Here is a 13,871-nt window from a genome sequence, read left to right as displayed (position 1 = left end):
CATGGATAAGTAACCAGTTAAAAGATAGCAAACAAAAAGGGTAAGAATAAATGGAGAGAGGTAAATAGCAGGGTCCCCCAAGGAACTGTGGTGTTCTACACATTCATAAATGATCTGGAAAAGGGTGGCAAAGTCTACTGACAATAAAAATTACTCAAGATAGTTAAGTCCAAAGCTCACTGCAAACAGTTACAAAAGGATCTCACTAAAGTGGATGACTAGGAAACAAAATGGCAGAAAAAAATCAGTGTTGCTAAGTGTGTGACGTTACACCCCATATTCTTCATGGAAATATGGTTATGATATGAATATGGTATAACTAAGATATACTTTATGCAAGATGACTCATGTAATGTACCATTGGAAAGGTGATTATTTACTGAATGTGTTTATCCAATTTGTATGCATGTATCATTTTTGTATCTGAAGCTAGGAATACTGACCATGTCTCTGTAGTTCAAATGTGCTACATTGGATGAGGCCAAACAATGTTAGTGGCTTATTGAAGAAAGGCACACAAGCATAAGGATTACCCCAGGAACTGTGTGCAATAGAAATCTTTCAGAGATAGCCCTACACAATGGGAACTGTTTGACTCAGGTCACAGCAAAAAAGCTTTCCAGCAAGTAGGGAAAAGATATAAAAGAGGGACAATGACAACATGAGGGGTCCTCACTCTCCCAACAACAACATACCTGAAAACATCTGAGGAGCAAAGACTGAACTGTGAGAAGTGATGGTTCCAAGCTAAGATCTTTAGCCTGTGTATGAAAACCTGGGAAAGCCAAGGCAACTTGTGCCTTAAGAATCTGCTAGCCTGTTTATCACTCAGGGTGAGAATTTGCTAATTTATATCCTACCTATCTAGTGTGTTAAGCTCAGTTTGCAGCTTTTGTTTATTTACTAAGGTAATCTGCTTTGTTCTGTTTGCTATCCCTTTAACAACTTAAAATCTTGATAGTTAATAAAATGTGTTGTGTCTATTATTAAACCCAGTTTATGCAATTTCTAACTGGGGGGAAAGAAGTGGTTCACACTGAGGAAGAGGACGAAAGTTATGAGCTTGCGCAGTACAGATATTTCTATACAGTGCAAGATAGTATTATTTTGGGTTTGTCTCCCAAAAGGGGTGTGCATGTGAGTGCTGGGGAAGTCCTCTCACACAGAGCTGACTTCAGTCTGTGTCTGGAGCAGGGTGTGGCCCTATCTGTGTGTGTGTTGCTGCAAGAGGCCAGAGAGCCTAATTCAGCAAAGTAGGGAGAGGGAACTCAGGGTGGTTGAGCAGGAGAGGCTCAGTTAAACCCCAATACATCAGGTGGCATCCCAGAAGGGGGGGTCCAACCTGTCACAAAGTGCAAAGTAATGTACATTGGAAAACCATAATCTCAACTAATATATACAAAATGATGGGAGTCTAAATTAGTTGTTACCACTCAAGAAAAAGATCTTGGCATCATTGTCAATAGTTCTCTGAAAACATCCGCTCAGTGTGCACTGGCAGTCAAAAAAGCTAGCAGAATGTTAGGAACTATTAGGAAAAGGATAGATAATAAGACAAAAAATATCATAATGCTTCTGCATAAATCCAGGGTACACCAACACCTTGAATACTGTATGGAGTTCTGGTCGCCTCATCTCAAAAATGATATATTAGAATGGTAAAAGGTACAGAGAAGGGCAACAAAAATGAATAAGGGTATGGAACAGATTCTATACAAGGAGACATGAAAGGTGGAACTGTTCAGCTCAGCAAAGAGATGACTAAGCGGGGATATGATAGAGGCCTATAAAATTATGAATGGCATGGAGAAAGTTAATAGGAAAGTTTTATTTACCCCTTAACATAACACAAGAGCCAGCGGCCATCCTATGAAATTAATAGGCAGCAGGTTTAAAACAAACAAAAGCAAGTAGGCACAGTCAACCTATGGAACTCATTGCCAGGGAATGTTGTGAAGTCCACAAGTATAACTGGGTTCAAATAAGAATTAGATAAGTTCATGGAGGATAGGTCTATCGGTGGTGAATAGCCACGCTGGTCAGGTATGCAACCCCTGCTCTGGGTGACCCTAAATCTCTGAGTGCCAAAAGTTGGGACTGGATGATAGGGGATGGATCATTTGATAATTGCCCTGTTCTGTTCATTCCCCCTGAAGCATCTGGCACTGGCCACTGTTGGAAGACAGGATACTGGGCTAGACAGACAATTGGTCTGACCCAGTACGGCTATTCCTATGTTATTTTCATTGGAACAGGGAAATGCATGCATAAACTGTGGTAGCTTAAAATACCCAGCCATTCACTTGCATGATTGACAGCAGTGGTTCTCCTAATTTTTCATGATGTGAACTAGTTTATATGAAACAGATCCTCTCCCTGACCACTTCCTCTCCCAAATTTTTAGTCCCCCATATTATTTATTATATTGTTGCTCCAAACATTTCGTTCTGTGGACTAACAGAAGGGGTTTCTCAGATTATGGGTTGTCTGCAGACCATAACTTGATAACTGCAGATCTACAACATTTCATAATGATGTCAGGCCAGGTCTACACTACAGACCTATATTGGTACAATTTTGTTGCTCAGGGGTGTGAAAAATCCACACCCCTGACCGACATGGACATGTGTTGTGTTGATGGAACAAGAGACGCTGTCCCATCAGTATAGGAGCATTTTCAATAAATTGTAACAGTGGTGTACGTGAAGACAAGCCCTAAATTACCTGCTTTATTTCTGAGAGCCTTGATTTCTTGGCATCATATTCTGACTATGATGCTCTGTGCTTTTCATGCCATTGTTAGACTGTTTAATTTCATTGAAGGCTTTTAATCCCTGTCTTCATCAGAGGAAAAAATAGCTTCTACTGTGTCCTTCTCAAGGAGAGAAATGCCTTAGCTCATGGAAGGATCTAGTGGAGCAATGCAGAAGCAAAAGGAGGTGAGTCACTGTTTCATGGCTTAGTAGTGAGCTGGTCCACAGACTGAAAATGTTATCTGTCACTTTTATCAGAGCTTTTGCATTTCAGAGGAGTTAATGGGATGGGATCAGATTTAATGGTGCGACATAATACAAGCGAGAGAGAGAGTTAGGTTCCAATAAGCAACTATGGCGAGGTGCTCAGAAGAAATGCTTGCATTCCTCAGCATACCAGGCAGAGTCCATGGGTAATTATTTTATGTACAATGCAATGGGTGATGTCTTTGTGTGGTGTCTTTATAATGATCCCTCTGTCTTACGTATTACTAATTCTTCCTTCCACCGCAATTTTGTTCATTACTTTAGAGCTGGAGTAGCAAGCCTGGAACATGAAGTTATTTATTTATCCAAAGAGCCATCCAGCTGAGGCAGCAGCAGTGCAAGCTTCTCCACACTATCCTGCTAAATTAGTGTCTTGTTCCTAGAGGGACCACTTAGAGGTGAGACGGTGTTCCGACCATCACACCCTCTCAGTCTTTGGCCCCCTGCTTCAACTGCCAACTAATGCGAAGTGACGATTTAGTGATGTAATGATGATTTAGTGATGTAGACAGTTTCCCCCTGGGAGCTGGACTCAGACCACCCACTCATTGTATGTAGGCCAGCAAACAGCCATCAGATGCTAGTGATTTATTATCTCTACTTACCTGAAGCAGAATTGCCCATCCAGAGGTGAAAATCTCTCTATCCCATTATTAATCCTGAGTCACCCAGTCCCCAGGTCTTTACTACAAAGTTAATTGCTGTACTTCTATTAGACAAATAAATGTACAATACAGGTCAGTTTCATATTACTAGTGTCCAGTCAAAGGTGGAAAAATAAAGCAAAATAGCTAATACTTCCTTGTGATTTAATGGTTTAATAGATCTCTGGTGATTGTGAGGCATTTTATGGTGAAGTGCTTCTAATAGAATCTGACTCTGGAATGTAGTTTCCTCTCATAGAGACATAAAATGTGAATTTGTTCAGAGCAAGGATCAGAATGCATGCTGACTACTGCCAGTGATCTGAATCCAAATACTAGGTCAGCCATAAATGACACAATGCCTTGAAAGTCTGATTTACACTTCTCATCCCGCTACTAAATGGCGCTATCGCACAGTTAATGAATCAGAGAAAGCTCATGCTGTGCTATTTATTTTTAATAATCACAGTCACCTCCAAGTGAGCCTTGCCAGTGAACAGATTGTTACTGCAATGGGAAGTGCAAAGAGTCTGTCTTGTGGCACAAACCTGGAGGCTTTCCCAATCACAGTGAGAGCAGAACATCAATACGTACATGTGCGAAGGACAAGAACTTAACTGCCAGAATGAAAGTGAACAATTTCATTGAGGTTGATCTCTCAGCATCAGAGCTGGGCTCTTTCTTGAACTAGAAAGCAGCACTTAAAGATAAAGAAGCAACTTCATGGACTGACCATTATATTAGTGTTCTTGAAAAAAGAAAAATAATACTTGGTGCTTATACACTACAGTTCTTTACACTTTCAAAGAACTTTACAAATAATAACTACTTACTCCTCCATTCAGCATCCTTGTGGGGTAGGTATTATTTATCATCAACATTTTAGATGGGTAAACTGAGGCACAACAGTTAAGTCAATTGTCCAAATCTATACAGTGAGAGAGATTAGAAGTCAGGCTCTCTTGGCTTCTAGTCCTTTAACCAGTACTGCCTCTCTATATGCCTTTATCCTCCACCCTGGAAAAGCACCAGTTTTTCATACTAGAGGATCAGAGGCAGCAAAATCTTTTGTGGCATGTAAGAAACAAGAACTGGCTCTGGCAAACATCCAGAGAATGACAAACCACCAACAGCGCAGAACTGAAATGGCCTGCAATGGTTTTCATTTTGTTATGTTACCCCTATTTCAGAAAGTGAATCAATCTTTTTGCTTTCATTTGGACACTAGCCTTGACTTCAGCCTGGAGAATCACTTTAACTTTGGAGAGCTCTGAATATATGAACCACTTTTTCCTCTTCTTTTACACTGCTCAGCCCTTTAATTTTATTTCTTTATGCTGCTTTGGAATAAGACTAGTTTATGTATAATCCTTTGCTCCTGGAGGAAACATGTGGTACGAGGTCAGATTCAGACCTGGTTCAAATGGGTGCAATGGCATTGGCTTCAAGGGAGTTGCAACTGCTTTACAGGAGGTCTGAATGTACATTTAATAACTGTGAAGCTTCCTCTCCATTATGTGTACATTGGCACTATTTGTACTGAAAGTGTAATTGTTTCAGCTATGTCAACAGGCCAGCCACCTCTTGAGCACCCCCTCATGGCCTGAGGTCACTCTGCAGGTGCCCTGCCTCAATTTCCCTTCTTTTCAGGGTTCTGGCAGTCATATTACCAAACCAAACTTTTCTCAAGTTCAGCAATACCCTTCTGTCAGCCTGGATTTATTAACATAACAAAATATTCAAAATTAAAGTTCTCAAACCCCTCATCAAGTCCATTATCCCAGTCTCCCTGCCTTATTCCTGGAGCTTTTTCCCTGCTGGACTCCACTTGCTCCCAGTAGCCATTCCCTGCCTTGGCAGGCTTCTGCAAAAGTCTCTTGCTCCCAGCTGGGACACTCCAGCCAACCTTATTCGCTCCTGCCTAAGCATCCCCCTTAGTTCTTTAATTTACTGTTGTACAGGATACAACAGTACCCTGAGCGATAAGTAGGAATCACATGTTTCTTGGGGGAGATTTCCTACACTGTTCTGCTCTTTCTAAGAACAAATCTTTCGTGCTATAGATCGAAGAACTGGCTTTTTTATTTATTTTGGTGATTCATGTGCATTTTCTGTAGTGAGTGCTATCAGGCCAAGAAACATCTAGCTAGATACTATGGTGACTGCTGCATTTTAGAGGGCTAGAAGCTAGATGGATTTTTCAAAGAAATTCCTTTTCTAAGTTACAAGCTGCACTCTAGATCATTAAAGTTAAAAGCACTGCAAAAATCTACTTTGCTTTTTACCGTTTGATTTTTATTTGTAGTTCACCTAGGTCAGAGAGGGAAACTCAGCTGGTCTGTTAGTTCCATTTTTGGCTTTCATATAAGATTGTAATTGTTACCTCAGTTTCCCTAGAAACCAACTCAGGGTTACACTTATACTGTTTTTATTAAATGCCGCTGTTGGATCAAACAGAAAAGGGATGGATTCATGCACGCACACATTCATCGCATTCATACCCTCATGCACCCTCACGCTCACTCAGGCGGAGAGTTACTGGAGACAGCAGAGGAAGGCAAGAAGCCAAAGCATAGTAGATCTGGTGTGTCTGCCTGTGGTCACAGATCCAGGCCGGCGAGCAGGTCAAGAAGCAGGGGGCTTGTGTCTATGCCTTCTTCCTTGTGCTGGAACTGGGCGGCTTCTGTCACATACACTGAGTTTCCCTTCTGTGTCTGTCACGGAGACGCATTCCCAGGCCTCGCTCCTTTCATGCATACCAGGTTCTTCCTTTCTTTACAGCCCCCCATGATTGCCTTCTCAGGGCAGATTACATCAGACACACCTGGCTCCTGGATCCGGGCTCCATTCTTGCAGTTCCTTTCCACCCAGTCCCACATACACTCCCTTGTTCACACTCCCTTACCTCCCTCACATACTCCCTTGTTCATACCCTCACTGATTGCGTGATGGGGTATTGCAAAGCTTGGAGGTTTATACAAGTGGTAACCGAAAAGGTTACAAAGCTTGCAAGAGTTACAAAGCTTAAAAGGCTATGCTAACAATAACTAAAGTTACAAAAAGAAAAGGAGGACTTATGGCACCTTAGAAACTAACAAATTTATTTGAGCATAAGCTTTCGTGAGCTACAGCTCACTTCATCGGATGCATGCTGTAGCTCACGAAAGCTTATGCTCAAATAAATTTGTTAGTCTCTAAGGTGCCACAAGTACTCCTTTTCTTTTTGCAGATATAGACTAGGTTGCTACTCTAAAGTTACAAAGTTTGCAAAAGGTTACAGAACTTAATGATCATACTAGCAATGACTGAAAAGTTACAAATCTTACAATTGCATTCTGCTGGATTGAGTGGAGGCTTTACATAACAGTAATGAATTTTCCAACATTCCAGAAGAAGGTTTAGATAAAACAACGAAGTTTCAATACAAATCATATATATACAATTTTTTAACAAGTGAAAACAAACCTAGTCATATTATGGCAAATATAAAATTTGGTGATTCAGATTGCTTGAGTGTCTCTTTAAAAACAGGATTTTTGGAGTATATCTTATAGTACATTTAGTATATTTAGTAACATTTTCCCTTCCTCCTGTCATCATAATTCTGTTGTGTTAGTTTTAAGCTTTGTTAGGTAGCACTTAGAGAAAACTTGTGTTACATTTTATATGCATCTTAGTATTGACAGAAAAAAAATTTTCATCGTTGTAACTTATGTCTTCTTGTTCTAATATCGGGGCCTGATCATGCTGTCTTTGGCCTGCTATGCAACAGACAAAAACAATAGAAGTGGGGCTGTGCACTCAGGACCAATGGGCAAGTCACACTAAAAGTGAATTCCTAGTATGGTGTTTCCTTGCGTAAACCAAGGTAGGCAGCATTATTTGGCAGTTCTGTGCAAGTCACAGCATGCCCATGAAAAGAAGGTGTGGGCGTTGAAAAAGGAGGTGTGGCCATAACTCAAGCCACTGCCTTGTAGGCTCCCCCAAAGAATGTGCCTTTCCTAAAAGCAAATGGGCATTCTCAGGGAAGCCAGCTCCAAGAAGATTTAAGTTCCATGGTAGCGGCAGGACATCACCACTGCAGTAGGCTAGAGTGCAGTGGCCATGACTTATCCAATGCATGTGTTCCTTCTGTGCCATTAAATATTATTCTCTAAATATTGGTCTTTGTCTTGTGTGCCTTGCTTGCCAATAAGTGTGTGCAGATCCCTACCTTTTACTTTCCAGGGCCTCTGCATTATTTGGCCTGGATGGCCACTGCTGGAATTTTCTGAATTAACATGTTTCATTAACATGATTCAGTGGGAGTAAAATTAGGCAGGATTTTGGCCATGTACTTTGTAGTTAACATATTATATAGTATGCTAAGGTTCAGCAGCCAAAACTTTCATCTAGTCTGGCCTCCAGTCAGGAGAGGTACCAGAGATATTTTTTTGAACTTTCTGGGCTTTTCCCTTTGACCTATTGCTGAGCTTCCTTGTTGAACTCTTTGACTCAGCTTCATAACAGCCTAACACTAATGTAACCCGGCAAATGGGTGGAAGTGTGCAGGGAAATAAGATGCAGTACAATACATACAGTTTTTTATTGTGTCTCACAAAAAAAAATGGTGTGGATCTTGGTTGTTTGAGACAGCACTTCTCTCACTTGTGTCTCAACAAAAAAATTATTATCCAATGGTTTGCTCCTGCTAAATTCTTTCTACTCACCTACCATAGTCCAATTCTTCCAGTGTTGGTCTTTTTAAAGAATTCTCTCTCTTTCTCCAAAATATCAATAAATGCCTTTAGAAATATCAGGGTGACATTTTCAGCAATAATTTGGTTGCACTGTATGTAGCTGAAAGATATACAGTAGCAAAACCTTGGCGTTTTTTAATGAAAGATGGCTGAATAGATGTTATTATTAAGTGATGTAGTGAAGCATATAAAATGGCATACAACAGAGTAGTAACTATGTTCTTTCAAAGTAATTATATGCCCTGCAGACTGAATGATGATTGCACTTTGAAGAGTCACTATGAATATAAACCATGTGTAACCGCTGTTTATGTATCTACCGTGAAACAGGTCTAGCCCTGTAATCTGCAGTTCACAAATCTATTAGAAATTTAGTATAATAAATCTAATACTTAGACTGAAAAATAATGCATGTTTAGTAATTTTTGTTATTTTACAAATGGGTAAACTGAGGCACAGGCAGATTAGATGATTTGCCTAAGGTTACCCAGAGAGTCAGTGGGGCCATCAGTCGCAGCACCCAGGAGTTCTGACCAGTCTTCTGTTCTAACTACACATCCTCCTGGGATGGACACCCTTTCTAGCAAGTAGCAACCCTAAAGAGACTGAAGAAAACTCCTCCCTGACACTCATGCACTTTTAAAAATAATTTGTGTGTGGTGGGGGAGGGAGGGGGAGGACTTGGAGGGTTCATATTTTTAGAGGATTCAAACTTCAAAGTGCTGAGCTGTCCCTTAAATTGCTGGTCATTTGGCATCTCTCTCTAGTAAAATATATATATTAACACAATTCCAAAAGAATTCACTTGGACAGAGACCAAGCTTGGAAAATATCAGCCTAAAAAAAAGAAATGTAGAGACAGGTATGACTGAGTGAAAATGAGTTCTAATAAATCCTGGCTTTGCACTCTTAACTGTAGCATTAGGTACCCCAAAAATGATGATAGAAATATCTAAATTATTGTAAGTCCCATGGCCTGTATTCTACAGGAGGTCAGACTAGATGATCCCAATGGATTGTTATACATCTGGTTGTCCATTAGCAAGGTTTTGCTCTTACTGATCTGGATGTTCTAAATACCAATCAAAAGCTTGTGACTGGTATGTTTCGAAAAAGATTTTAGAAGGCAAAAGTGGCTGTGTTTGTTTGCAAACTGGTCAGCTGGTGTCCAGCTGTCACATGCAGAGGGTGATGTGGACGTTTCACCGGAAGGGCAGCATGTGCAGCCTGACCATGGGTTTCCCTAGTAAGCACATTGAGGGTGGCAAATAATGTTTAGCAAACAGCATTTTGTTGTCGCTGATTCCCTCATTTAGTTTATTTTAACAATAACAAACTAAATTCAGTTTTCTCACAATTCCTGTAAGCTTTGGATGACCAGACGGCCTGTTTTTACAGGGACAGTCCTGTATACAAGCCCTCCTGCATGTGTCACAACTTTTTCTTAAAAACAGACAAATTGTCCTGTATTTTCTCTCTCTCCACATCAGTACTGGTGGGTCCTGCTGCTGGCTGAATCCCTGCTCGCCAGCTGCCTGCCCACCAGTGGTGATGGGGCAAGGGGGTCTAATGATAAGGGTGGGTGTGCAAAGCTGGTGGCGGGGCGAAGATGCTGTGTGTGGGACCAGCCACTCCTCCTGCTGGTCCATCACCACAGCCCCCACTGTGTGCCCAGCAGGGCCCCGCCCCCCCCCCATCCCATTTCCTTCCAGCACCAGCTGTGTGCTGCGAGCTGCAGTGGCTGGTGAGTGTGGGCAGGCGCTAGGCAGTGTCTGGTTACATGTCACCTCTGCTGCCCACCCATCGGCCCTTTATGTGCTCCCCCTCCCGCTGTCCACTCCCTGCTTTGCCTCTTCCCTCTCCCCCCACCCCCCAGCCGCTCTGCTCCTCCATATTCCACCTGGCGGGGCGCATTCTGTTCCCAGCACTGTGTGGAGAACCAGCCCCTGGTCGGAGCGCTCAGCTCACCAACAGCCTGGCCTGCAGCCTCCTTCCTTCCCCCACTGCCTCTGGTTGGGAGGAGCTGAGCCCTGCATGTGCCAAGGCCCGGCACAGCGCTGGCATGTGGAAGCCTCTCCGCCCCTCAGCTCAGCTCTGGAGCAACGGGAGAGGGAAGCGATTTCCAGCCTCTTTGTGCCCCAACCCTGCAGGTTCCACAGCAGCCCCTGGGGCAGGGACTTAGCACCCTCTTCACACACACCCCTGCCCCCAGGGAGCATGAGGCTGCTCCATCCCCTAGGCACCTTCCTCTGCTGAGCCACCTCTCTGGCCGGGTTCGCTGAAGCCCCTGCAGTCAGGCTCCCTGGGCTCTGGTGCACAATGCATCCTTAGGGCCGAACCCCTTCCTGCCCGTGCTGCAGCGGGGGGACAGGAGGCAGCTGGGTTATGTTGGTGGCCAACAGCAGCCTGGAGGTATTGACAGCCTTTCGACACTGTGCGGGCAGGAAGGGACAATCTGCTTCCAGCCACACAGGTTGGGGCAGCGGGGAAGGAAGAGATGAGCTCTGCAAAGACAGGGGGCAGGTCATCTCCCCCTGCAGCTGGAAGCAGCTCCCATCCTTTCCCTCCCGCACAGTGCCGACCACATACTGGCATGAACTCTGGCAGAAATCCACATGTTGCCTCAGGAAGATGTGGTGCCAGGTACCAGGAGAGGCAGGTTCATCCCGGGGGCCCAGCTAGGCATGGAGGGTGGAGAGCACCGGGCAGGGAGGATCAGATTGGTCAGTCACATCTGTTGTGCGAGAGAGGTGTATGGGAGTGTGTGTGTGTCACCTCTCAGTGTCTGGGGGTGGAGAGGTGGGAAGGGGGTGTGTGTCACCCCTCCCTGTGTGGTGTGAATCCTAAAGCCTTAAAAATAAGTAGGTAGATAAAAAGAATCCAACTACACAATATGTCTTTTTAACAGGGGCTTAGTCAACTTGATGTTAATTTAAATGTTTGTATGATTGATTGCCTTTGAAATCACTTGAGTATGAGTAATTTTACCAGGTGTCCCGTATTCAGTATAGGGAAATATAGTCACCCTCTCTAAGCTCAGAATAATCACTCTTGTATTGGTGTTGAGGAGATGGAAAGATGTAACAACAAGAACATGCCAACTCTGTCACAATCAGGGCTTTATCCTGTGACATACTGAATACTTCTTGTGATATTCTGAGGACCCTGCACGCTCAGCTCTTTGTAAGGTCAAGTCCTTAAAACTTCCCTTAATTTGTATTATCTTTGTTTATCTAGATGTTTAAGATAATTTTCATTAACTCCTCTTTTCCTTAACTCTGATATAGACATCAAATTTTTTATTCAAATTGTAATTATACATGAACTTTTCTTGGACTGCAAATCCACTTCTCAGTGGGAAGCCAGGATTAGCTCTCATGTGAAACCTATAAAGTGAATGAAAGCTTTGGCAGTGATGAACTAATTTGGTCTGATGAAAACTGATTTAAATAGTTCTGCAGTGTATTTCAGAGGAATTCATTTAAACTTACACAAATAATAAAAAGTCACTTGAAGTGGGCTAGCAGAAGACTTGTCAGATCATTCAGCCTTTGAGAAGTTCCAGGTTTCAGGCAATCAATTCAGTCTGGAGAGCCGAGGCCAGTTACATCATTTTTAGCTTTGTTAACTTTGCTGGCCAAACAAAAGAGTGACAGTATCCAAACATTTTCTGTTTCATTTCAGTTTTGACTCAACTCACAGTGTAGTTGGATTTCTCCTCCAATTACACGGATGTCCATGAAAGCACTGATTTCCACCACATAAGTAAATGGAAAAAGAAAATGCACAAAATCTAGAATGAAGCCAGGTCTACACTACAGACCTATATCAATATAACTACGCCACTAAGGGGGTGTGAAAAATCCATATTCCTGAGCGACGTGGTTATACTGACTTAACCTGGCATGTAGACAGTGCCATGTCCATGGAAGACCTTCTCCTGTCAACATAGCTACCACCTCTCAGGGAGGCGGATTAACTACACCAACATGAGAAGCTCTCTCATCAGCGAAGAAGCCTCTTCACAAAAGTGCTGCTTTCTGTGGTCTGTGTCTCCAGTGGACCAAGGTAGTGGACAGAGGCACTGGAACAGGGTGGGTTCGGGGACCATGGCCCCATCACTTTTTACTGGCTGTAAGGACGAGCAACGGGGCAAGAGAGCGGAGCGGGGAGGGGGGGCAAGATCTTGGGGGGAAGAGGTGGTGCAGGAGCAGGGCATCGGGGGAATGGGTGGCACGAGGATGGGGGCTTTAGGGAGAAGGGGTGGCATGGGGGCAGGGCCTTGAGGGGAAGAGGAGGTGTTCGCAGCCCTGCAGGCCTGTGTTCGAAACCCTCTGGGCCTTACACACTGTCTTAATAAACCTTATAATAATAGCACTACCTAATACAAATAACAATTAATAGCAGCAAATGTTTTGGGGGATGGTGCAATTTCATCACAACATCACAATGTGCCGCCATGTAGCATCACATATCACAAAAATGCAACATCAGATGCATGAGCGTGTCCTGACTCCTGCAGTGAAGATACTTTTAAGAATGATTTCCCTAAAATGAGCATTAACTATAAGCCCAAGTCTGGTGATGAACTGGAATCAAGCATTCACCTTTTAACCCAGAAATGTTACCCATCACATTGCACGAACATGATGCAAGTCATATTCCCAAGTTCATAGAAGGGGAACGAGCAACTGCAGTAACAATTACAAACTGGGCTGAGGCGAGAGGTAACTGAAGGGAAATGGCTTTAATTTGAAAACAAACATCTATAAAGGCTGGGAACAGGGCAAAATTGATCTAAGAATGTCTGTGGGGAGAATGGCATGTTTCTAAGTGGGTCTCTTAAAAATGCCAGTGAATGTTACAGTGAGAGGAGTGAGTCATAAGCACATGAGCAGGGAGTTGAGTTGAAGACAAGAAATCATGCATCTCTGCTTAATGCCATCACATGATGAGCCCTGGAGCTCTCCATTTAATCACAGAGGAGGAGGGCAGCAGATAAACAGTATTCTCACTTCTCTGAAGAGAGTTAACTTGTGCTGGAATTGGGGGCACAATACACTCACACTCCCACACCATGAAGGGTCTCTGCCTCCTTGGAGTCCTGCTCCTGGCCGAAGGGGTTCTGCATACTGCTGCCAAACGTGAGTGCCTTGATTCCTTCCCCTCATTTCCCCCAACTTCCCCAGATTTAATTTGCTGAGATGGTGTGATCACAACTATGCTGCTATTTTGAAATGTGTTTTGCTTTGGTTGCTGCAGCTCAGGGATTGGGTGTTTTCAGGCTGCATCCTACCTAGCTGGGGGTTATCTGCTTCTGTGGCTGCACATGTGATCTGAGCTGGGATAGGAACGAGGAGAGCTATTCTGCTACCTGTTGTAACACCAGAGGCACAGTGACAGGCTGATGGGTCCTGAGCCTCTGTTGACCTCCCCAGACGTCCAGATGAGACACACCAGCTCAATGA

The 13,871-nt window shown here is 43.3% G+C and overlaps 1 protein-coding gene across 2 annotated transcripts in view; it reads left to right on the top strand.

Annotated features, from left to right (window-relative positions):
- Positions 1-13,400: 13,400 nt before the first annotated feature.
- The window catches only part of GPNMB (glycoprotein nmb), a 28,952-nt gene continuing 28,481 nt past the window's right edge, over positions 13,401-13,871 (top strand). For both annotated transcript variants that reach the window (XM_084619680.1, XM_084619679.1), the window contains exon 1: positions 13,401-13,547. In XM_084619680.1, the coding sequence (XP_084475806.1) occupies positions 13,481-13,547 (67 nt within the window). In that variant the 5' untranslated portion in view covers positions 13,401-13,480. The remainder of the gene's footprint in view (positions 13,548-13,871) is intronic.

This window comes from Lepidochelys olivacea (genome assembly GCF_965140295.1).
Source record: "Lepidochelys olivacea isolate rLepOli2 genome assembly, chromosome: 2".
Classification (NCBI taxonomy): Eukaryota; Metazoa; Chordata; order Testudines; family Cheloniidae; genus Lepidochelys; species Lepidochelys olivacea.
This window is presented reverse-complemented; position numbering and strand designations above follow the sequence as displayed.